Below are 26,887 nucleotides of genomic sequence, written 5' to 3'. Positions count from 1 at the left end.
TACATGGCGGACTTACAGGTGGCTTTCATAAAAAGCAACTCCTTTCCACCAAGAATCAACAGACAAGAGATTGTTTAAGCAATCTATACAGATGACCTATTGCTTTTAGACACCACACAAATAGGCCTCCGCAGATTGCTGAACGACCTGGTAGTGTACTTGCAGTTCAATAATCTCCAAATAAATGTCAACAAGTCAAAAATCATGGCCTTTGTCTCAAAGCTCGGTAAGAAAGGTAAACACTTCAAATGGTATGTAGCCGACGTACAATTGGAAAAGACTGACTCGATTCAGTATCTAGGTATCCTATTTAACAAATCTGTCCGGGAGTGGCAATGGACACAAGATCTAAAAACACGTATGAAAAACCTGACATTGCAAGGCATGAAACTGCATGCTGCTTATGGAAATTTACAGCCAAATCCATCATCATGTTCTATCGTCCAAAGGTGATAGCTACAATTACGTTTGGGAGTGAAGCCGGCCTAAAAATAAGCAGAATTGTATGGGATGTGCTGGAAGGCCGTTTCTGGCATAAAGTTCTCCAGCTGCCGAGATATGTGCCGATTATGGCCATTCGGTATGAACTTGGGTTGCAATCTATGTTTGCAGCAGTCCTTTGGAAATCTGTTGCCCTGTTGAGAAAAATGTCATTAGGGCCATCAGCAACTCCTTATCAGCTTATCAAGCCTATACCGGGAAAACCTTATGTAGGCTTGTTAAAAGAGTGAATAACGAAGATCCAGGCACAATTGATTTACGCAAATATTGATATGGATACTCTTCTAAAAAATCCTTGTGCGGCAAAGAATAAGCTGCTAAATTGCAAATGGTTCAAAATGCAGAACAAAAGAGATTAATTTGCTACTACTCTAGATCTTGGAGGTGAAGCAAAGAGAATGAACATCGTCCTGTTAATGATCCTCAAGGAGATGGTTCGACCCATCTAATAGCATATATAGATACATGCCTGACAATAGCAATCGATCCTGTACCCCTGTATGATACTCCGGGAGAAAAACGGAGCCGGCATTCCGAGAACGTGGTGCCTGAATCTCGGCCCCTTGGGACCAAAGATGGCGGTCGCGACTCTGCGCTGAGTTCCAGGTGAAGGAGGGGACGAGCGAGAAGCGATGCAGCACCCGCAGGCCCGAAATGAGAGATGCCAGCGGCGCCCACATCCCTGTCCCAACACCAACATCTCCCCACCCTCCTTGACCCTCATGGAGCACCGGCAATCCAGGACTTGCAGCCGGCGTATATCGCGTCAGGGGTGGAGAGGCCGGAGGTATCGGCCAACGCGGACCCCCTGCCAGGTCCAGCCCATCGAGAGGGGAGACACTCCAGCGTCCCCGGAGGACCCGCGTGGACCGCCTGAGACTTAGCGGCCGGGGCCCTCCAGTGCCGGCAGCAGCATACCTCATGCCCTCGGCGGATGGATCGATCCGCAGCATCTACTCTTCAGCCGCAGCAGGGTCACGGCAGCCGGCGGGCTGCCTGGGCCCCCAACACACGGCCCTGACAATGGTAGGCAGCCCTGGGCGGCAACGCGGGGACAAAGGCTGCAACCCTTAGTGCCCAACACAGGACAGAAAACCGTATCGGGCCAAGGAGCCTGGCCCCTGTCAGCGGACCTCTACAGGGTGCACTTGAGGGCAGCATTGGGGAATAAAGCCCAACACAACCCCAAGTCGGCAGGCTCCCCTTGCAAATAACCTCCCCTGCTACACAGGTGTCATATGCGGCCGCCGCAGCCTTTGGTCTGCCATGGAAGACCATCCATCCATACAGAGGCGGTCTTGAGGGTCCTGATCGCCGGCCTCCAACGGCACCCCCCCAGGTCAGAACACGCAAGCAGGGAGAAGGCACCAGCGGAGTAGAAGGACTACACCTTGCTACAAATAGCACCTGGGTCCCAGCAGGTGGACCCCCACCGGAACACCTGCGGGAGTCTGAACCCGATCACCACTCCGGGCCACAAGAGAGTCTAGTTGCCCAACCTCCACCACCACGTAAAGACCACTGGATATGAAGGGCGAGCTGGGTCCAATCCTCACAGTCCCGGGACTAACTCAGAGGTGCAGATAATCCCTAACCCCCAAGAGGGCGGCACATTGTGGGACAGAGCCATCCCCGAACACTCAGACCATCGGCTCTCAGCAACGTCCCCGGAGGAATACCTTGACCAGCACCAACAGAGCCCACAGCCGAATACAACCACACAGAGTCCCCTGATGTGGCAGGAACAGTTGTGGGACCATTGCAGTGGGAATCTTGAACTAGTGGAGTGGTACTGCGCCATGCAGAGGAATACTAGCCAGCAATTGCTCCCACCCACCAGCTGTCTCCTGCCCCTACCTCTACAACTGCCCAGTGTCAACCCTCTGGCGCACACAAGCACTCTCCCGAGAGTTGCCGCCTACAGCCCATGCTCAGAGCTTGGATTCCCAACCAGACCCCAGGTGGCACATGACATTGCTTCACCCTGCGGACGAACCGGCGCACCATAAACGACCATGCCGAACACCAAAGGCAAAGCTAAAAACACCATCATGGAGTCGTTCTCCGCAAGCAAATCCAAATATTTGGACCAACAGGTCAAGAAGCCAGGCCTAGGAATGACAACACCTGAAGAGAAAGGACAACCAGATACTGGAAGCCATCAGTGGACTATGCTCCTTTATAGATACCAAAATTGGGGAGGTGAAAGCAGATGTGATGCTGATGCGCCAAGACTTACGCAATCTCACGGACCGCGTGTCCACCACAGAGGCAGCACAGAAGGAGTCTACTGAGACCCTCAAAGATATACAAAGTAGAGTCCAAGAACTCAAGAAGCGCAACAAATTCCTGGAAGAGAGGGCCGAAGATGCGGAAGGGCGCTCCTGACGCAATAATGTGCGCCTGCTAGGTATTCCCGAGGGAATGCAGGGCTCCAACCCTACCAACTTTATAGAAATTCTTATACAACAAGAAATAGGTGCTACCCACCTCTCGCAAGTCTTCGCGGTTGAGCGAGCACACCGATCCTTACAGAAGAAACCGCCACCGGGATCCCACCCATGCCCAATAATCGCCAGAATTCTAAATTTCCAAGACAGGGAAATCATCTTGCGCTTCTCACTGGAAGGGGGAGAAATCAGAAAAGGCAGCGCCAAGATCGCCATTTACCCAGACTACCCGCCTCTAGTAAAAAGGCGAGGAACATGTTCGTCCCAATCAAAGACAGATTGCATCAACTAAACATCAAATACATGCTAATGCATCCCTCGAGGCTCAAGATAATACATAAGGGCAGAATAATCTTCCTGGAATCATCGGCGGCCACCACCATGTGGCTAGAAAACAACAACGGTCGGATAATGCGGAGAAGGTACCATGATCTGCACGCCGGACCCACAAGACAGGACCACCCATCAACGAACAGTCGGCTCGAATCGAACCATGGATCGCACAATATAAGGCAGGAGGGAGTCGGCCCACCAGACCAACCTACAACACCGCCCCAGCGAACGGACTTGTGACAGCACACCGCTGACACATTAAACCCGCTCAAGATGACCCGAATGGGCCTTGACAGAGTGAGGACACCCGAGCAATGCAGACACTGTACAACTGCTCAGTGGAGTTGGCTCAGTTGGACAAGTTTGGTTTATTTTATTTGTTGTTTTAGGTCAGAAGGTCACGCAGTCCTCAACATAACTACCTTTCGGAGCCAAGGGACATGTCACAACGGGCTGGGGGGCCAACCTCGTAAGCATGGCAGCTGAGATCAAGATACTGACCTGGAACGTCAGGGGGATGGGGACCTACATGCGCAGAAACAGGATAAAATCCTTTCTGAGAAGAAAGCATGTTTCCATTGCAATGCTCCAAGAAACACACCTCATTGCAGAAGTTGACCCTCGCATCCCTGAATGATGGAGCGGACAAGGCTTTGGAGCAACATACTCTAAATACGCCAGAGGAGTCCACACTTGGATTAGCAGCAATGTACCTTTTAAACTCTGGTCCAAGGTGGCAGACCCGGAGGGCAGGTACCTCATACTCTGTGAAAGCATCGAACAGACGGAGGTGTGCCGAGTCAACACATATCTCCCCAAATGCGGAACCGCAGCATACCTCACCAAACCTCAATTAAAGTTAGCTCCCTACAGAGACTGCTTCTTCATATGGGGAGGCAACTTCAACTGTGTTTGTGATCCCGCTCTTGACAGATCTGTTCCTGTGATGCAACCAACCAACCAACTCTCCTCTGCCCTACAGAAAACCATACAAGTATTGGACCTATCGGATGTGTCGAGGGACCTGCATCCTGAAGGTAGGGAATTCTCGTACTACTCGTTCCCACACGAGGTATATACTTGCATAGATTACCTACTGATAGACAAAGCGCACCTCCCTCAGATAGAATCCGCCTCCTACCTAGGTAGAACTATATCCGACCACTCCCCGCTCCTCCTGGTATGGAAACCGAAGGGCCCCAGACCACCCATTCCGATGTGGCGGATGCCAGCAGACGCTCTAACGGACAAGGCATTTAAAGAGGGGTTGCGTGATAAAATAGTGGAATACACGGACAATAATGTGGAAAGTGTGAACAGATGGAGTACCATCTGGGAAGCCCTGATTGTAGTAGTACGAGGGGAGATCATAGCCAGTGGCGGTGGGATCTGGAAGACACTCAAGGAAGAACTGGAGGGCGTGAGGAGAAGATCAGACGACTAGAGGCCACGCCCAGCAAGTCATTAGAACTCGAAAGGGAATTATCCACAATGAGGAGAAACTGCCAGAAAGCCTGGGCCAGACTAGCTAAATTTGACTATATCGCAAAAACCACCGGGGCCCACTCGAAGGGGACAAACCAGGCAGACTACTTTCGTGGCTGTGCAAAAAAGAGAACTCGAAATCCAAGACCAGACAGGTACCACACACACAACGCAAACAGCGATTAACGGGGCATTAAAATGCTTCTATTCACACATATATACCCACGACTCCGTCGTTCCCCAGGATGATATTTATGATACGCTAGAAGAAATAGGCCTCCCCACACTAGAGGAAGCCCAAAGGGAAGCATTGAATCAAGAGCTCACAATTAAAGACATACAGGTGGCGATTAAACAATTAAAGCGCTATCCACCTGTAAAACCCCTGGGAGCAATGGGTTACCCCCAGAGTTCTATAAAACATTCGCAGCCGAGCTAACTCCAATTCTACACGAAGTCTACAAAGAAGCCTTCGAAACTGGGGTGTTACCAGGCAGTATGAACAAAACCCTAGTGATCCCCATACCCAAACCCGGGAAACCAACTGCTGAGTGTGGCTCTTATAGACCCATAGCCATCCTTAATTACGACATAAAAGTCCTCACCACCATACTTGCCAATAGATTATCTAAAGTTATTGGGACCCTAATACATGAAGACCAGAATGGGTTTGTCCCTGGCCGTAGCACAGTAGACTACAACACATCATAGCGCAAACAACAGGCTCACAGGAACCCTATGAAGTAGTCTCCCTATACGCCTTTAAAGCATTTGACTCCATATACTGGGAGTGGCTCCTAGCTACCCTGAAACAATTCGGCCTAGGCGGCTACTTCATCTATTGGGTCGAGATCCTGTACAAAACACCAAGGGCAAGGGTAAAAACTGGAAGAACGGTGTCTGCACCTTGGGACATACAGAGGGGTACCAGGCAGGGATGCCCCCTCTCTCCAATGTTATGCATACTTGGGCTAGAACCGCTGGCAATATTTATTAGGAAACAATTTTTCGACACTGGCATAAACATCGGGGGCCGATACCATGTGATCTCGCTATATGTCATGATGCCTACCCCATGGCATCTGGACCAAGCCCATCAGCCCCGGGAGCAGGCATCTAGACATTTAGTAAAACCTCAGCAGCCCTGTCTAGGGGCTATCTGGGTTCAGTCCTGGCGCCTTAGGCGCCAGGCTCATAGTAGAAATCAGTCCTGGCGCCTAAGGCGCCAGGCTCATAGTCATTACTTACCTCAGGCAGACCATGCTGCAAATGACTCCAATCCAACATGCAGCCTGAAAGGGACTATTTTTCTACAGGGACTATTTTTTACTCGGGTGTGGTTCTAGGGACTTCTTACCTGGGACTACTTTTGAGGCTATTTAAACCACACCCGACCAGCAACACATGCTTCGCGTTATTCTGCATCCAGCAGCGTAACGCTCACCGTGCCTGCAGCCTGCATCCAGTCTTCTGCCACGCCCGCCTCGAATCCGGAGCTCCTAAAACAAAGAGGAAAGAAAGGGACAAGGTTAGAAAACAAACTTATTTCTATTCCACACCTGATTCTGGATCCATCTCGTCTCCGGACCTGTAAAGAACATCATTTCTGCACGCACCGCACCTCCAGCTGCAGCGCCGCTCCATATTCACCAGTCTTCACAGCATCCTTCGGGTCGGCGCTGCCTCCATCATTTCTTCGCCGAACTTCGGCTCCTAGGAGACAAAAGAAAACCACAAGGTGAGCTGAGGGAACCAACAAATATAATTCTTACCACCATAGACTTACCTGATTTACCACCGGAGGCATCCTTTTGTGACTCTCCATATTTTCACGTCCCGCATCTGTAAAGAGAGACAAAACAACACGTTTTCCATGTGCAACATTTACCGGACAGCGCCGGGTAATACAGACTCTTACCTGAGCGCCACCAGCTGCCACAAGAGCATCTTTTCACGAGCCAGCTGCAAGAAAGGAAGGGGGAACAAGAGTGAACATCGGACATATTGAACTCTATGAACTTAATACTTACTGGTCCTCACCAGGAACCTCAGAGTCAATACTCTCCGGAACTCTCCCGAGCCTTCAAACTAGTGAAGTAACTGGAATCGACGTGCCCCTGCAAATCCACCCAGGATAGAGAGCTCATCTTTCAACAATTTAAGGTGAGATTGCTGTGAGGGCATTTCGGAGGTGATTAGTTGGGGAGGACTGTGGGGGTGCCATCACTTGAGTCCACAAGTGGCTAAATCCATCTCTCCACTTGTAGGAGAATATTTCTGCGGGTTAAGCAGACAAGATTAGGAGGGCAGATCCAGTCAGTCATCGCTGCACTATGCATCACGTGGGTGGAGACCACAGCTGTCCGGGTCCGACCGACGCCCCTGTGGGAGCCAGGTGAGCATAACAGAATGCGAAGCCTATCTACAAATCCCCACCCGGGCGTTTAGGTAAACCTTAGAAACCGACCAACTAGCCCTATTGTTAGGGGAATTTAGGGCAGAAGTGCACTCTGTGCGCCAAGAGACTAATGCCCTCAGGAGCGAACTGATTGTGTCAAGGGAGCGCACTGATGATCTTGCTAGACAATTACTGCAAAACCAAGCTGGGCAAACACCATTACCTGGATTCGGGGGGAATCCAACTCCTGTTTCATCGAGCAATCCTATGCAAGTGGTTCTACCAGGGAGCATTCCTTTAGCCACACCCGAACGTTTTGCTGGGAACCCAAAAAAGTTCACCGTGTTTATGAACCAATGCCGTTTGCACTTTTTATGCAGACCTGGAGCTTTACCGAACGACCAAACCAAAGTAGCCTTTGTACTATTACATCTTAGTGGCAGCGCAGCGGATTGGTCAATTCCATTAGTTAACCAGGATGACCCTCTTCTTCGGGATTTTCAAGATTTTCAATTGAGCATGGAAAGACTATTTGCCAGACATTCACAGGGACAGGCCCTGGATAACGAACTTTTATCATTACGACAAGGTATCCAGGATCTACTAACCTATATCGCCACTTTCAATAGGTTAGTGGTGGAAACCGGATGGCCAGAGGTGAAACGAATTACATTATTTCATCGTGGACTTTGGGGTGAACTCAAAGCCGTTTTGGCCCAAGTTGTGAACCCACCTCAGGATTGTGCAGAATATATAGACTTAGTGGTCCAGTTAAATCCATCTCTCCACTTGCAGGATAATATTTCTATGGGTTAAGCAGACAAGATTAGGAGGGCACAACTTAATATACCCACAATCCTAGAGGTACTAAGAATTTTTGCAAGAGTATCAGGGATATCATTTAACCCAGAGAAGTCTTGCACATTCCTACTGGCTGGCTTGGTAGGGACCCAAACATCAGCACTCCCGGAAGTCGGGATAAGTTGGGGACCACACAAATTTCAATACCTGGGCATCAATATTTGGCACACGCCAGAACGGACACACGGGGGCAATACCCTGGTGGCAATGCAGGCTCAAAAATTCAACGAGGTTTTGGACCAGGCTTCCGCTGTCAATGATGGGCTGTGTGGCCATTGCTAAAATGATAGTGTTGCCATGCTTCTTGTATTTCTTCCCAAACATCCACTACTACATACCGGCCACTTTTTTCCAGCTGCTGGACATACTACTAAAGGACTTAGTGTGGGGGAGCTCCAGACACAAGCTCGCCCTAGGCACATTAATGCTTCCATATAAGGCAGGTGGAGTTCAGCTCCCCGATGTAGAGTGATACTTCCTGGCTGCCCAACTCACCTTTGTGGCCAAATGGCTTGCGGATGACTCCACCTCAGAGACCGACCTCTTAAGCCACTTAATTGCACCGGCGCGACTGAAAGAAATTCTCTGGGTCCGATGGAAGCATTCAGTGAAAGTTCCCCTGCTCATCCAGCTGGACCATAAAGTATGGCACAGAGTACTGAAGCTGCAGAAGACAGAGAACCCATACTCCCCAGAGACACCACTTATCGCTGACTCCTGCTCTACAGAGATGAACTGACATTAATAAGACTATGGGAAAGTCACGGCATCTACACCTGGGGGGATATGCACACGGGAAATTATTTCCGAGAACTCGATTCCCTAGTAACTGACGTCGGACTCCCCACCTCCGTTACCGAAAAATCAGAGAGGTGGCAAGACAAAAATGGAGCGAATGGCCAGAGGAACCAGAACCGGATCCAACCCTAACCCTACTGCACAACCTGGGAGACAGCTGGAAACCAACCTCCGGGATATATGCCCAGCTCATAGATAGGCCTAACCCCAAGAGTGAAGCTCTAAAGAGTTCATGGGAAACGGATCTGGGAACAAGTATCACAGAACAGGAATGGGGTAGAATCCAACAGCACCCCAGACAAGTATCGAGAAACGCCAGATTCAGACTAATTCAACTTAACGTTCTTCACAGAACCTATATGACCCGCAGCAGAATCATGAAATTCAGCAGACCCCGGCACCGCTATGCCCCCGATGCAACTCAGAAGATACAGGAATGGCGCATATGTTCTGGAACTGCTCAAAGATACTGAATTTCTGGTCCAAAATTGAACAGGCGTGCAGGAGAGTGGGCCTGACCCGCTACGAATGGACACCTAAGGAGTGCTTGCTAGGTTCCTATCCTCGGATAAGCAAGATTAGGCACATTGTCAAACTCATGGACATGGCCTGCATAATAGCCAAAAGAGCAATTGCCATGACATGGAAGTCCTCAACTGGTCCTTGCTATGCCAAGTGGCTCAAGGAACTGGAAGACTGGTCAGAAGCGGAAACTAGGTTGTGGGGAGAAGGGATAACCAAGACCGGGGAAGTCCCGTTCATGACTTATGATGCCTGGAAATTGCTGCTACGGGACATGTTCCACCCGTCTGATGACAAGCCTCCGTGAACAATACCACTCTGCCCGGAAAACTGGACATACAATGGGAATCACATTCCACATGAACCTGATCTCCCCCACCCAGTAAACGCAGCTCCTCCAAAAGACAGGTCATGCACCCGCTACGATCTGCTGCCAGATTAGCTCCAGAAGCAGATACGGGACTGTTACGACCTTCGTTGTTTGTTTAAAGTTGTGTTTTGGTTGGGCATTCCTCCTCTCCCTCCCTCTCCTCCCCCTCCTCCCTCCTTCCAAGTTCAATATTTTTTTATAACCCATCCATGCCTGTTGTTTGTTTGAAATGCCAATAAAAACATTTTAAAATTAAAATCTTGATCAATTCTTGAGGTTGGGTTTAAATCTTTATCCAACCAAAGAAATTATGCTCATGAAACATCAACCAGACATTCTTAATAACCACAGTCGATTCTGCGCAATGGCCCTAGAATCCTTGAAACATCTGGGTATCAACTGTGTAACCTTAATAAACCAAAGAAGCTTGTTTTTGGGGAAATATGCTCCAAAAAATGGCAATATGGAGGAGTGGTGGCAGACTCTCCTATCCAGCAAGAACTTCATGCTACCCTGCTCAGCAATTGACTATTTTGATCATATATTGTTGAATTTGTTGAATTTGTTGTGCTGTTTCAGTGTTGTTTCTTACGCCTTAAGTTGATGCTGCAGAGATACAAAGTTTTATGTTTTCAAATGGATATGACAGAAATGTAATATAAAGTTTGTAATAAACTGAATTTACAATAAAACAATAATAATAATAATTACCATTAACATCTGTGCTGATGAAACACATTTGGGAATCCACCTTGATGACAAGCCCACGTAATTGTCCAGAACCTCAGTATGTTTGGCAACCATACAATGATGGCTGATATGCAGCGGCCTATGCTTGAATGCAACAAACACGAAAATACTCAATACTCCTCTAGGGACTTGCCCAGGCTTCACACACTCCTAAACTCTGTTCCTGAACCCTGGGCCTGACTCCCATCTCTCTGACAAAATCCCCAAATCCGTGCATTATCCTCAAACAATATCTCTCCTTCATCCTGCAAAACTCTACAGCAGGTGCCACCTTCAACCACACTTACTGGAAACGACATTACCAGCATTTTACTAGTTAGGGCTGTTGTGCTATCAAAAGTAGATTTCTGTTATAGAATGTACGTCGGTCTTCCAAAAAAAGTTGACCAAATTGCAAGCCATCCAAAACAAAGCTGTACGCGTGGTCCAAGGACTGAATAAATCGAAGCATATTTCTGGAGCCCTATTGAATTGATACTAGTTGCCCATCCAATAGCTCATTGGATTCAAGGCTGTATGCATGAGCAGGAAAGCTGAGTGGATGTTTGTCCCACTTACATCTACAGCTTCTTCAAGAAATATTCTCCATCAACAATCCTGCGGATGAGTTTAGCAAATAGACTCATCCAAATAACCACCATGCCGAAAACCTTGGAAATGCTTTAGTAAAAGATGGACCACCAATGGTCTGAACTATAGAACTCTCTTCCCTTGGAACAAAATCTGGACCCCAACCATCCAAAATGCAACCCTACCTGAGATTCGGTGATCTGCTGTCCACTGTTTCGTCCCCTGGCTGCTTGTAGAGCTCTTGCTGCCAATTGCCTCCCGTCCCCTGTTAGCTACCCACTCACTTTTCTCTGCTTCCCTCAATGTGTTCTTCCCCCTATGATTGTAAAGCACTCAGTTGTTTCCCGAAGCCAGGTCCGTGCCCAATAAATACCATAGTAACAATAAAAATAATGATAATGAAATGTACCTCTTTCGAAAGGCTTTCCTCCAGGCTCAAACAAGATCTCTACATGGGCCAAACTCTGTGAGATCCGGTCATTATTAAAGCTCATGGCAATAAATAAAAAGGAATAATGCATGCATCAGAAGCTGGAATACACCATCCTTTACAGTGTTTGTAACCCTTTTGCTATTACTAAACCTGCATGTTTGGGCTCCACAGTTTCCCTTTTTCAGTATTTCTGCCTCCCTTTGCCCTCCCCCGTCTCTGCCACAGCGCACTTATTGCAATCAACGTGATACAAAACACCAAATACATGAATAAATAAATAATGTGAGAGCATATGACTTTTCATAAAGAGTAATGAAGATTAACATAGTTTAGTGTTCTGTCAATTACTGTGAATTGGGTCATATTTTTAGGAGTGAACAGCTACAAGTAACTGAAGAAGTCAACATATGTTAGTTTTCAATTTTGGCTCACAGGTGGTGCTTCAGCAGGAACAAAGGAGATTCAGGACTGATGCTACAGAAGGTATATGAGTGTGAGGTGGAGGAAACAATGTGCAATTTCTTTTCTATGTGCCCCTGATGCTTCCTACAGTCTTGGCACATCTGCAGACACACAAGGCTAAACATCCGTCTTAGTATTGCTTGCCCTTAAGGTAGGTTTGCAGTCTGAGTTTTCTTTCCATGATTTTATGAAAAGAGAGCACTAACTGCTGGCCTTTCCTGTCACTACCCACACCACACTAAAATGTAGGCAGTTGGAGAAGGAAGGACCTGTTGGAGTGTGCCCCTTCCTGGCAGCGAACCGCTGGACTCCTATCCCCCTTTGCAGAGGTCACCTGTGGGTCAGACACTCTAGAAGGCCGCTTATCAGCTGAGTAGGGTAACCAGCTTCTGTTGTCTCACTGACCATCCTGCTTCCCTGGTGGTATTGCAGAACCTCGGTGGTTCTGTCCTCCCCTACCCTGCCCACCTCTGCTTCTCTGCCATTTGCAGCAGGCCCTGAGATGTGGGCGAGCTGTGTGGAGCACAGCAATGTTGTGTTCCTCTCATGCTACATGCATCTCCACCTACCCTGTCCTCATTCACAGCAAGCATCCATTCTAGCAGGGCCAGTAAAGAAGGCAGGGCAGAGGGAGCACAACGAAATGAAGCTCATCTACTATTGTGAGATTGGCACATGGTCCCTTCCCTCCTAGTTGCTCCCTACTTCAATTAGATGAAATGCCTGACATGTGATGTGAGTACCTCCCATTTCATGACATTGTCTGACATGTGATTTAAGTACCATTCAGTTGATGGAAATTCCTGGCCAACTATGTTAGTACCTTGTATCTAATGAAATAACTAGAATATATTGTCTCCTGGACCTCGGGTGGGAATACCTTGCTTATGATGTGCATGCAATGCAATTGGTGGCGCTGGCTGACATATGCTGTGAGCACTTGGGCTTCTGAAGGGAATACCTAGCATTTGACGTAAGTACCTGGCACTTAATGACAATACCTGCCATATGATGTAAGTACCTAGTTGGGCATCTGAAGAAATATGTGGCATGTGATTGGAAATACCCGGCTATATGACAGCAATCATATCTGAGAATGTGATGAGTATACTTTGCACATAATGAAAATACCTGCCATTTCATTGAATTACCTGGCATATAATATGAGTACCTGGCATTTGGGATATGATAGAGGGTGCCTGTCATTTAAAGGTAATACCTGGCACATGTGCTAATTGATTACTAAACACGTGATAAGTGAGTATTTAGGTTCAAAGTATGTTATATGACTGTATAATTGGATCAGGATATTTCTCAGTGTATCAGTCTTTCCAGATGTAAGAGGGCCCTCACTGTTCGAGGCTCACCTCAGCCCTTTTTAGCTCAGGAATTAGAATTTCCATTCTCTTCGGCTTTGTTTGCCATCCAAATTGTGGGGTAGGCGTAAGGCTCCAGCTCTCTCAATGGCATCTTCTGCAAGTTTGGAGTAAGACTTCTGCGGTCTCACCTGATCTTTAACAGGGGTCTTCACAAGCTCTTTTGGAGCGGTGATACTCGGTAGTCTCCTTCATACTCTGCAGTTTCTGTGAAGGCTCCCATTGTGGTTCAGCAGCTTCAGTGTTGTCCCCATTTCTTCTCCAAACTCGAGCTGAGTTGCTTACTCTCTGTCTTTTTACTAGCAGTAATCTTCGCCTCAAAGTGCTCCTCTTCAACTACAATTGGTTACCCTCTGGCTCTTAGTTTATTCAATTTGCCTGTAGGTTATTGTGAGCTTAGGCCAGCTCTGTATTGCCCAAGGGCTTCTGGGAGTGATGTCAGAGGGAGAGTCAGGGACAGGAAGGGAAGGAAACTCTATCCACCATTTTGGATTTCTTTTCTCCATCCATCAATACCATTCAGGCTCCTGTTGTTCATCTTGCTGATAGATTGCACTTTCTGAGCAAGTCTACTGTTGGCATTATTTTCCTTAATCAAGCTGAGCTCCAGCATGTTAACTACAACAACAAAGTTTTGATATTGCAAACTCAGTGTCCATATGTTTTTCACTCTTTGTGGGAATGGCAGTTCTCGACATACCCCTCCTTGGCTTCTTCTTCTCCATTGGGTTAGCAAAGGTAGTGATGAAGTGATTAAGAACCCCCCATTTTGTTGGTCTGGAAGCACTCCTGTGTTTTACCAAAAATAAAATGTTTGTAAATGTAGGAACAACTTCAGGACTCAATCATTGCTCTCTTGATTGGTAGCTATCTATTAAACGGAGCATGGTCTGTAACTAGCATACAAAATGGCCTGCTATTAAGCACTGTGGTACCACCATGGCCGAGTTCATCTCTAGCAGTTCTAGTAAAGCTTGGGCATTTACCTTTTTCAAAGACATTTTCCGCTAATATAAAGGAGTTCTTCCACTCTATCCTTGATTTGTGGCAGATCTGTTTCCAAGCTAAATTATGGAGCACCTCTTTGTGGTACAAATAGATCTGAGAAATCAGGTATGCTCAGTAGAGGTGGTTGGCATAAGGCATCCGTGATACCTTGAAGGACAATGCAGGGGGGTGACTCCATTTCATCTTCTCTGGAGTGTGTTTTTGTATCAATTGCAGTTTAGAGATGAAATGCCAAATTACACAATTTCTAATGTGGTAAGCTAAGGAGTGGACCAATGAGGTGGTCAATGTGTACTTATCCTGACTTACTGTCCACCCTTTACAACATCTTTTTTAACCATTTTTAGATGTTGTATACATCTCTTAATCTGAACCCTCAATGAAAGACTATATCATCATATTTGTATGTGGTCCCTGGATTTAATTCCTTAACCTTTGGAAAGTGGCTGGAGCTCCAAGTAAGCCAAACTTGACGACGGGAAAGTGATTGAGACCTTGTGGGTTGGAAAAGGCTGCTGTTTTCTCTTCAGCTTGTGCTACAAGTCTATCTACTGACACCATTGTGTCGAATCCAGTCTTGCAATTATATTAGACCATGCTAATTTGTTTATCGGTTCATCAGTCATAAGAATGGGGTATTCATCAAACTAACATATAGATGATTGTCCTTCCGAAGTCAATGGAGAAGCTGGAGATTCCATCCGGTTTATGAACTAAAATGATTGGGGATGATCATTCACTTTTGATTTCTCCAAGTGTTAACATAGTCTTTTTCCTTACGTGCTTGGTGGTGTGCTGCCATACGTCTACAAGGATTCTGTTAAATTATTTGAAGGGTGGTCTTATGTGATGGCACAAGGGTGCCAATTCTCAAGGGTTCTCTGAAAAGAATGAAATTAGTTTACAAATGCTTTTAACTATGTTGTCTGTTGTCATTGACAAGTCTGTTTGTAATGTAGCAACAGCATATCTCTGGAGCTCCCATGGCTCTTCACGATTGGTTATATAGCAGATGGGTTACCATCCACATCTTCGTGTTCTTTTGGAAACATGCTACACCTCGCTCTTCGTCTGCCTGTCAGGTTGTCTAATGTGATAGTTGAGATTCTGCAATACGTACAGCATTCCATAGGCACCATTCCATTTGACCAGACTCCAACTTTAAGAGCTCTGAGATGAACGGTTTGGTTATATGATTTCTTCTGCTTCTCTTGAGCTTTCAGTAAATTACCTTTGACTAGTATTTTCAGCAGCCACACATTTGTCTTCTGCATTTCGTACAAATGCTGCTAGATTTTGGCCCCAGTTTCTTGTCCTTCTAATCTTCCATATTAATCATATCTAATTGGCACATGGGTTTCTGCCATTCACTAGCTCGAATGGTGGGAATCCAGTGGAGGCTGGTGGGATTTTCCTCACAGCAAACCAAACCGTGGGGACTAAGGAATCCCAATTGCATCTCTCTTCGTCAAACATGTTCCTCATTTGGCCCCTTGAGGGGTTTATTAAAGGGTTGTACCAAAAAGTATGTTTGGTGATTGAATACAGATCTACTCAGCATGTTTAGTTTTCAAAAGGTCTTAAGCTTCTCCATAATTATGCCAAAGAGGTGATACAGAAGTATCAGAAGCATGTTAAGAGTCTCCCGGGCCTATGCATGGAAAATAGCAAAAGAGAAGAAAAAGGGGGCAAGGAGGTTTTATCTCTAAGAAATAAAGGTGAAAACATTAATGACAGTGGAGTGAAAAAGGTGTCAACATGGGCCATGAACGTCAATCATTAGCATGGGGTACATTTTGGAGAGTGGATGAATTTACAAATCAATCACAACTTTAAAGTTAAGGAGTCTTTTTTTATACGTTCTCAGTTTTTTGTAGAATTTCTACAAAGATGTAATTCTTTACCTTCCACTATTATATATTAATTTTCAGGTTATAATTCCGATTTGTGAACTCTCGAAAGCATTGTAAAGCCAGTTGACCATGTCAAACCTTTAATGTACCTTTTTGATTCGTTAAGCTCTGGATTTCTGCTTCACTCGATTACCCAGTGCCAACGTTCATTGGATTTCTGGCGCTGCCCTGTTAAGTAGCATGCATACATCTAAGTGCAGCCGTGATAGCAAACGGCAGTGTGCATGATTGTGCAGGAAATGGTGTATGTAGGTTATACTTTTTGTTGGTAGTATTTTGGTCAGGGTAGTTGGGCAGTCGTATTAGTCTGATTACCGCATTTACCTTTTGCCTGTGTCAAAACAATTTGAATACCATGATGTTTTCCCATCTATCCTCTTAATAAGGGCTTTCTGTCTTTATGACGAGTTCCTTCTGGATTCTCTATTTCTTTTCCTTGCAAGAGCACCAAGGGCTGCGAATCAATTTACATCAGTGAGACATCATTTTCCTTTCTTATTTTCTTAATTTAACTTAAATATGTGACTCTGGGCATTTTCCTCTATGAGAATCTCCTTATTTGGTCTGTCTTGCTTGACCTTCCTGATTGCTTAAATATTTGCCATTTTGCTGAGAGGCCAGATGTTAGCATTTCTGTGGGATCATTGATAATATAACATGTTTCACTGGGATCATATGCTTGATATTGGTGGCCAGGACATTTGCATCAGCTTTGTAGTTTGCATAAACTATGGTCACTGCTATATTGCTAGGGCTCACTATAAGCCCTTCATCTTCTTTAACTCCACTCCTCCTCAATGTCTTTTCTGGAATTAGCATCCTCCACAGTTGCATCAACAAATCAGGTTTCCCCAAAACTGGGTTGAATCTCACAATAGAAGACCAAGTTTGTAGCAAGCAGCGAACTGCACAGAACCACCAGCTATCTTTCCTCCCTAACCTAGCCGATTTCCTTGCCTCACTACCTGTCCTGACCTCCATGGAAATGGAACTGGGGCTACTCTATATAAGGTATATGTATTTGGGCACTAGGGTTTTGAATCAATTTGGCCTCTTCTTATAATGTTTTGGTGTTTTTGGTGTGTTTTTGGGCAAGTCAGCTGCAAGGACACGGGTTTGGGAGGGGTTGCACACACCTCTTGTCAGCACTAGAAATTGTTTGTACTGGGATACCTTGCACTTGTTAAATGATTTTTACTCTTTACTTCCTTGTTGGTAGTGGTTTCTTTGCATTTTATTGTAGTAATTGGTGGTCAGCTGACACATGTTTCTACCTCTCAGGACCTCTATCAATGCTAACACGATACAAGCCCATCCGGGCAGACCTCCCAACAGCCCAACAAGACTGCCAACCGGCAACCATGGAACACACATTTTAGCCTTGATAAATAGCCTGAGAGGTCGAAACACGTGTCATCTGACCACCATTTACTGCAATAAAATGCCAGGTACTTCCGACCTGCACCCATCATCACCACATGCTTTGCATCTGCCTTTCCCACTGTCCCACTAATGAACTGCACCCTCCCTTTTTATCACACAGCCAAGAGCAGCAGGTGCTATTGTGGCTACCTGGCATAGGGTACCAATTCTTACTGTTTGATCCGAGCATCTGTACACATGATGAAAATATCATTTAGCAAAGAAAATAAATCACTGAACTAAAGCTCAGATTATTGTCTTTGTTGATGCCAGTTGCATTTAGCCCTTAGCAACACAACACAGAACTTCATGGGGGTCAAACTAAAAACCCCACCATGTGCTTCAGACCCTGTTTGCTGAGCAGTCCCATTCCCAATGACCCAGATCTACCACACTCAGTACTTTCTGTGTACCCCATGCCGTAAATATCCCATGCAATCGAGACTCATACATTGGGGTCATTACGAGTTTGGAAGCAGCCATGGCAATATTAGCGCCATGGCTGCCTCCAAACTTGTGTCCCGGTTCTCAGAATAGGGACTTACTGGGTCATTCCAACCTTGGAGGACCCGGTAAGTCCCCATTCTGAAAACCATTCCCATTCGAGCCCCCATAGCGCTCAATGGGAATGGGGAAGGAGCTTATAACGGACCCGGAAATAGCGGGCCCGTTATTAGCTCCCTGGTCCCTTAGCGGCTCCCGCTAAGGGCGGTTGGTAAAACCAGCCGGCCTTTGTGGGACACGCTAAGGGACCTCGGAATGCGGCGCTAAGGGGTTAACGGCACCGCCATCCTTACCGGTGCCGTTAACCCCTTACCGCCAGCCTCGTAATGATGCCCATTATGTCTATTCTTCATTGGTTAAAATAAGGTGGTAATTAAAATAGCAGCAGCCAGCATTCTCATGTTCTAAGCTATCACCTGTGTGACTTGGCACCACCAACCTTAGACTAGGGAAGCTGGAGCATGGGCATGAATATCCCTCTTTCATAACTTGTTTGAAAATCATTAAATGAACAGCTGCCCATTCCCATGGCTGGAGCAGGAGAAAGACAGACATTGGTCCTCATTACGAGTTTGGAGGTAGCCATGCTGTTTTTACCGGCATGGCTACCCCCAAACCCGGGCCCTGAAAAAATGGGAATTACCGGGCCATTCCGACATTTGCGGGCCCGGTAATTCCCATTTTCGGGACCCGGACACGGTACGTCCCCATTTCCATTTGAGCCACCATAGGGCTCAATGGGAATGGGGAGGATTCTAACAACGGTCCCATTAATGACGGGACTGGTGTTAGCATCCTGGTCTGCTCGCGGGTGCCGCTCTGGAGGTCTGGTCTGACCAGGCGTCCAGAGCGGCACCCGCGAGCAAACTCGTAATGTTGCTGCGAGGTAACAACGGTGCCGCTAGCACTTCCGGCGCCGTTGTTGCCTCACCGCTGCACTTGTAATGAGGCCCATTGAATTGTATAAAGATTGGACACCCAGTGTGTATGGTATCCTCTTACCTGTACACATCACCAGCAGGGGAAAGGCTGTTACCAAGTTCTTCCTCTGGAAGCTTAGAATTCTGGATGGGTTTGTGACTAATCTTATATTTGATTTCCTCAACGTCGACTCTCCTGTACACCAAAAGTCCATAATCTAAAATAAATAAATTGGAATAACAATACAAATCATTATTTCATGAAATGATTCCTGATTTTAAATTTAGCCATAAAAGAGATGGGAGATTATTTGTCTTATTATTTCCCATGTATGCAGTGGTAACAGTGCAGCACCGGGCCCGAAACTGAACAATGCATGTAGTGGGGATTCAAACAAAGGTGAGAAGTTGCAGTCTGCAGATCAGTCCCAAATGGGAGGCTACCCCAACGTTGGAGATATCCACAAATTCAATAATCCTTATCCCAGAAATGTAGAATTTATGCAGTGTTAGTAAAACATGGGTTGGACCACAGGGCTATCAGAGCGCTCGATAAGGGAGGGCATCAAGGACCCGGAAGGATTCAATGTTTTGCTTTTTATGTAACATGGCATCAGCATTTTTCAAGTAATAAGCAATAGGAATGGATGAAGATAATCGAAGGGGTGGCTAGACAGAACATGACAGACGGATCAGCAATATAGACCTAGTGGTCTAGACAAACAATATGGTGAACATTAGGGTCCTACGAAAAGTTAGAGGGAGACACAAGCTCACACATCAGCAAAAGAAGCGGTTGGGAAGGGGAACATAGGAGGGGGTTGCGTAAGGGCACCCATCAGCGAAAAAGCTGCAGTTATGACCAAAAATAGTTTGGATATATAGCAGAGGATTTTTTCAGAAATAAAAAAATGGGTGAAAAACCACCAAACTAATCTTCTGGGATCAGCAGAAAATCGGAATCGATAATCGGCCTTCTTGTGAGACTGTGCTGGGCATGCCGGCCGCCCTGAGAGCGGCACAGGACAGAGCCACATGGGCGAGAGCAGGGACACTGTAGCCACTGAGATCATGCTTTTTAATTCCTTGTTATTTTGTTTTGTGCTTGTTTAGGCACATTTCTTAGCGTCTGATTACAGCTAAAAGAACATACTAATACATCAATACGTGTGCGATTAAGCAATAATGGAGAAATGTCAGAAACCATCGAAACTGAGAAGGGGGTAAAACAAGGGTGTCCTCTGGCATCAGAGCTATTTAAATTGTTTATAGCAGACCTACCAATTCACTTGAGAGACGTCAACTCATTTCCTCCAAAACTGAACAATACACCAATTTCCTGCATAACATATGCCGATGACTTAGTACTACTGGATCGTACACAAGTCGGACTGCAATGATTGTTAAGCAAATTGTATAATTACCTGACAATGAATGACCTCGAAATAAATACGGCCAAAACCAAGATTCTAGAAATTGGCTCTAAAGGTAACAGAAAAGACCGAGATTTTTCATGGTCCATAAACGGTGAAAAAATAGAAAGAGTAACTTCCATAAAATATCTAGGAATACGCTTCAATAACTCCATCAGTGAAGGACCATGGATTGAAGATCTAAAAAACCGCATGAAAAGGCTGGCGCTGCAAGGAGCAAAACTAGAGAGAGAATACGGTAAATTCTCTTTGGCTCCTGTTATATTGTTCTATGCACAAAAAGTGGTACCAACAATAACCTTCGGAGCGGAAGCTGGGTGGAACATCTCAGAAACAACATGGCACCTGCTGGAAAGCATATTTTGGCGTAGAGTGTTGAATCTACCCAAAAGTGTCCACGCTGCCGCAGTAAGGCACGAATTATCACTGAATTCGTTACACTCGAAAGTTATATGGAAATCGCTCACAACATGGAGGAAAATGAATCTGAACCCCCCAATTCCAGCATATGAGATCTTCAAAATGGAAACTGGAACTCAAATAAATCTGACAACTAAATGGAACTCCAAACTAATGGAAATCCTAACCGCAGCTGATATTAAAGAAACAGAACTGTTGAATACACCTCAAATCGCAAAAAAAAAGTTTGAACGATGGTCCTGGATAATTAACAAAGAAACGCGAGATTCCCTCAAATCAATGGCAAGTCTAGGGCCAATCGAAAATAAACTAAACATGCCAGCTCGATTCCTGACACAATGCCCTTCAAAGTATCATCGTATGCAGTTTCTAAGATTGAAACTAAACATATTAAGAACAAAAGAAACACTAAAGAGACAAAAAAACACAAAAATAAAGGACAGTTCCTGCAGATTCTGTAAAGATGGGATTGAAACCACCAAACACCTTATAACAGAGTGCACAGGAACAATCTCTCAGCGTAAAATACACCTGGAAAAGTTCACTCCGTTGAGGAATGATATCGACAGATGGTGGAAAAATCTGTTATCGGGCGAAAATATACAGCTAGTCTGTGCAGTAATAAATTACATGGACATGCTGTTGCCAAATCAGGAATTCTGGGACATAGACAAGAGAGTTGCCAAACCATAACCATAACCAAAGGCAAGCAGCAGTAACAAGGAATAAGGATGAAGCGTGGAAGAATGTAACAAAAGCCTTATCATAAAACATGTATTAGGCTGCAGTTTTACAAAAAAAAAAAAAAAGAACAATGTGACTCCCTTTCAATTGTTTTCTTACTCCCTTCTCCACCCCCTTCTTTCATGGAACCCAAAAAGGAAAAAAATAGAAACACGAAACCCTTATGAAAACCCTTATGAAGCCCTTAGTGAATGTTTGTGTTTTAAACCCCTTTACCTTCATTTTCTTCCTTCCATCCTAACAAAGGGGAAAATAACATAATTGCAAAAATCCATTGTGAGGCAAATTATTTTAATGCCTTTCCCTTAACTTTCCTCCTTTAACACCAACAAATGAAAAAATAAAGATTAAGCCCATTCCCCGAAAAGGGAAAAAGAGAAGCCTGATGTTAAGCCCTTTGTAGCAGTAGAAACCGTTTGTGAAACCCTTTCCCTTAGTGCCCTCCAACTCCACAATTGTTTTGTAACAAATGGATCACTTTGGGAGCACGCCATCTTTGGATGAAGCGGGAGATCAGCAGCGGCAGGAGGTGGAACAGGAGGAAGCGGAAATGGAGGCGTGACAGGCGAGGGAACATCAAGAGGCATATAATATTAAATCATTTTGTGGCTCAGATAGTGGCTCATATAGTGCTTCATGCCAGATTCCTCCACTACTAAGTACTGTAATATTATATGTCACTATTATTACCCAGTCATGGTACTCAATTTTGCAACCAGTTAATGGCGAACATCTGATTTGGGCCAACTGGGGTATCAAACACACGTCGCACAACTTGAGCTACCGTCTGGATGAGGATGAGGTAAAGAAGGTGGTACTTAAAGGTAGATGCAAGGCAGAAGGAGGTGGGTGAGGGGCCAAAAGAGGTGGTGGAGTTGATAGAGGGGCAGGGCAGGAGAATGAGGAGGAGGAAGGTTGGAAGGACGAGAAGGCGTGGCAGTCAGTGGATAGGGGAGAGTATGTGTTTGCCATGGACTGGTGTCTACCTCCTGGGGAGCATACAAGGGTGACTTGATGAGGGACCAGACAAAATGGTACTGCCCAAACACTGTTTAGTCTGGCCCCTCCTGGATGTGGCAGTACCTCATGCTACCTGAGAGTAAGGTACAGTCAGTGATGTGTGCAGTTGTGTGGAACTCAGCCAGTGCTGCGGGCCAGTGCATTATGCACAGGGCACAACTGCAAAGGGTAAACTTATTTGACAGTAACATAAACCAGTGTTTCATTGACATCTGTCCCAGCAGCAATGATAGCCTCCTTAAGTGGTGTGGGGAAACATTTGTCAACACATCTGGAGATGCAGGTAATTCCCCATCATGAAGTAGAGCACAGCAGAATTTGAAATAGGGACAACCACAGCCAGAGATACCGGCTGAAGCTATTAGACAAGTGTTGCCTCAGTTGGTGCAGCCCTGGGCAAACTTGTTTGCTAAAACCTCGAACCAACCTGGTCGAATCGCAGACCAACTTTGAATACATTCGACCTAGTTCTATTTCATTGGCAAATAAAGGGCACATGTAGTTGAAGCAGCTTTCAGAGAGGCAGGAGGCTATTGCTATAGATCGGTTTAGGAAATTTAGGGAAGGGGGAAATATTCTATAGTGAGCTAGAAGAGTTGAGTAGGAAGAAGGGTAGGCAAAGGCAGTGAAGGACTCGAAACTCAGAGAGTTTGATTTATGGTAGGTTGAGGTTTTGTTTAGGCAATGCTGTGTGACACAATTAGTGCTATGAAGTGCCTTGGTATGAAGCGCTATATCAGCGCCTTGGTATTAAGCGCTATATAAATAAATAAATCAATCAATCAATCAATCAAGTGGGCGAACAACAACATTGTAATCTGGGAGTTTAGGGAGAGAGAACACCGTGACTATGGGAAACACTGCGAGACACTGCAAGAGACACTCGATAAACCCAGAATTGTGTGACTGACTGTAAGCAAGGCACATGCCACATTGTATCTTGAAGTGAGTGGATAGGACATGCGCCATTGGGTGATAATTTGGAGGAAAAGTGGGAGAAGCAGGAAATTCATGATGGCAGCTTCTGGGAAAGTTACAATTCCTGCCTCAGTTCAGTGGGAGGATGCTACAGAGATTCAATTAAGCATGTGTAGAGGAGGCTCCAACTATGGCCTGCCCTCTAACAAACCATTTTGATGTGCCAGGAATGTTCACGCCGAGATACGCGATGTATGCTGAGTAAATAAACCAGCAGAGAGCCACAGTGGGGCTCTGTCCGGTACCTTTCTGATGGACAGCACCTATTGAAGTAGGAAACAGCAACCTATGAATGACGAGAAGAGACGAAACACTATGGATAATCGACATCCTGAGTTGAAGTTGGAAGGACGATGTCAAGTATAAGGAGCTTATGCCATAAGAGCAAAGAAGATATGCAATCAGTTTACACGTGTACATATGCTTGGAAACGCAGGAAAGCCGAGGAAACCGTGTGGCTGGCTATGCTTAGTAGAAAAATTAGATTGTGACGAGCGCCACATATACATATCTACCTCAAAAGGAGCACTTTATATAATGTATATGTCCACTTTTCAAAAGGGCAGAATCAACCGCAAGTTACGAAGAGGCCCCAGAGAGAAGCCCTCAAACACGGGAATCGAAAACCAAAGACAGAAACGAAACTTAGATGCACGAGATCTGTGCAAAGAAACCAAGGTCATTTTAGCTGCCACAGGCTAATACAATTTATGACACCAAGAGCGCCGTATTCTGGTCAAAGGGGTCAAGATAAGCAGCAGAAGGCATTTGGTGGACAGAAAGCTAAAAATCAAATACACAAATTACATGGAGACGGAGACAATTTTCATAGTGCCTGAAACACGTGACCTGCCAAGCAAGAAGCATACCTACGTGCAGCCTTGAGCCATGCATAGATATCTGAGTTCTCCCAGACAGAGAGGCAACATTGAGGCCTACAAACTAGAAACTAATTGACACATGGCCAGTGGGGCTTTGATGGATGGTGGTACTGGTTGGTGGGAGGCTAGAGGAGCGGACAGGCACCCTGCACCTGAGCGATCATTCTGCATGCTGCTAAGCAAAGTGGAAAAGTACAAGGTGACGTGGTACCAACCCAATCACAGTGGACCAAGTTATCTAGGATCCTATAGTTTGTAGAACCAGTGGGACGTTGTACTTTTAGTGATGTCCACAGTAGGTATCCTGGAGGAAGGGCTTAGATGCCCCACCTGAGACTAGTTATCCAATCCTCACATGCTACTATCATATATAGATATAGTACCTATAGTAAAGTTACCTTCCTATAACCAATAGAATTGCATGCAACATTTTAGCGTTTTATGTCAGCGATGACAAGTTTTTAGTATAAAGGATGTGATTTTTGTAAAGTTCATCGGAGTGTTGAAGCGAGAAGGAAGATCACGCAACCTTGGATATTCATAACTCCCCATTTTTTGTACTTGTCATTAAACAGACTCCCTTTGCCAAACCATTGAGTTGTCATTATTGATTTGATGCTTGAGTAGTAATCTGCATCCGCATCCATCTCATGGGTGCTGCTATTCCATCTTAAAGTGCGGTTTGGGAAAACCCCAGTCCTATGGGACGGCTGGGGTCACTCCTGCACACATGTGATACAACAGTCAGGGTCTGTCTCTTGAAGTGACTAGACATGACACCTGGCATTGAGTGACACCTCGGTGGAGGAACAGGGGATCCATGAGGGCAGCTTGTGGGAGAGTCATCTGCATAACCTCATTAAAACCTTTGCCATAAAAGCATTGACAAAAATATATCAGCTGAAGCTTTTGGATTACATCTCCTTGATCCATTAGTCAGGGGGAAAATACCAAAGCGCATTTTCAAATAAACATTTCTCATTTGTAAAGGATACATCACGCCCAACTAGTTCTCAAAACCAACTGTATTTTTGTTTGAAAAAACAACTGTTCTGGTGTAGTATCTATTCGTTTTCTAAGGCAGTCCTCCTGGACCCACTTTCTAAACATGTCTTTTACCTTTGCTACTGCTTTCGGCTTTATTTTCGAAGGATTGGGCCATAGTCATGGAAGATCAATTATAGCTGCAGTTTCTTTCATAGGTAAACACCAACAGAATGAGTGGACACCCCATTCCAGAAGCTCTTCTTTTAAGGGATTCAAGCTTAGGTTTGACCATGAATAAATCCATCAAACCAAAGACCTAATATAAAATGTGTTAGCAATACCACTGAAATATGTACAAGAGTATTCACAGCACTACTATGTACCGCCAGTATTGTCTTCAAAAAATCATTAGCTATGACCGTTTAGACATCCCAGATTTCAGCACCATATAAGGCGCAGGGAAGACCATACCTCTTGTTCAGCTCTACTGCTAAGTGTAAAGATCTATTACCAAACAAATAAGCACATTTGTTACCACACCTGACCTTAAAAGGGATTATTGACTTTTCTCCTTGTGTTTTCCATGTTTTCCGTGTTAGTAATCTTGAAGCGTAAATAATCAGAGTTGGTGACCTCTTTAATGACACCTTTTAGTATCATGTCTTTCAATGTTGCAACTTTTTTATTTTTCCCCCTAGAGTCACTCTGTGTCGTTTTATCATTATTATTATTATTCTCTAGGCCTTTATGAACACAGCTCACAAAACTTTGATTGTTGCTTTTTCAGTTTTTGAGATTAAAATCGCAATGTCAGCATAGAGTAAAATGCTTATCATCTGACGATTTACTTGGGGGCATCAAACTAAGAATTGCGAGTGTATCAGAAATCTTGTTAATAAACATACTACATAGATGGGGCAGTGAGGCAGCCCTGGTAAACTCCTTCTCTACAGGGAACTCACAGTGTGTCTCGCCTCCTGATCCCCATCTCAAACAAGCTGTGTTCTTAATGTACAAATCCACAAGGGCCACTAAATATTCCTGAGGAATAGTGTAGTGCAAAAGGCACTTCTACAATTCAACCATAGTAGCACTATCAAAAATCAACTTTAAGGTCTGAAAACCTCTTTTGTGCACTAAGATATTTATGAATTAATAAAGAGAATCTTAAGGCCTGATGCAGTAGCCACACCCTTTTGGAAACCCAATTGTCATTTACTCAAGATACATTTCTCTTCATCCCAAGATTCCAATCTGTTCAGCAACCCTTCCTATATGATATAGGTCAAACATTTCCAAGATCATCTCTCGAAACTTTTTTGTACAGAGGAATGATTTCTGCAGTTTT

General features: G+C 45.3%; 1 protein-coding gene across 1 annotated transcript in view; it reads right to left on the bottom strand.

The window, feature by feature from the left end:
• The window catches only part of LOC138559946 (atrial natriuretic peptide receptor 1-like), a 556,750-nt gene extending 531,036 nt beyond the window's left edge, over nt 1-25,714 (bottom strand). Inside the window, exons 1-2 of the mRNA XM_069642743.1 lie at nt 25,672-25,714; nt 19,159-19,294 (exon numbers count right to left, since the gene is read on the bottom strand). Coding sequence (XP_069498844.1) covers nt 19,159-19,294; nt 25,672-25,714 — 179 coding nt within the window. The remainder of the gene's footprint in view (nt 1-19,158; nt 19,295-25,671) is intronic.
• Nucleotides 25,715-26,887: the final 1,173 nt, after the last annotated feature.

This window comes from Ambystoma mexicanum, chromosome 1q (assembly GCF_040938575.1).
Source record: "Ambystoma mexicanum isolate Mex_15411 chromosome 1q, UKY_AmexF1_1, whole genome shotgun sequence".
NCBI classification, from domain to species: domain Eukaryota; kingdom Metazoa; phylum Chordata; class Amphibia; order Caudata; family Ambystomatidae; genus Ambystoma; species Ambystoma mexicanum.
The sequence above is the reverse complement of the archived record's forward strand: the minus strand, read 5'-3'. Positions and strand labels throughout refer to the sequence as shown.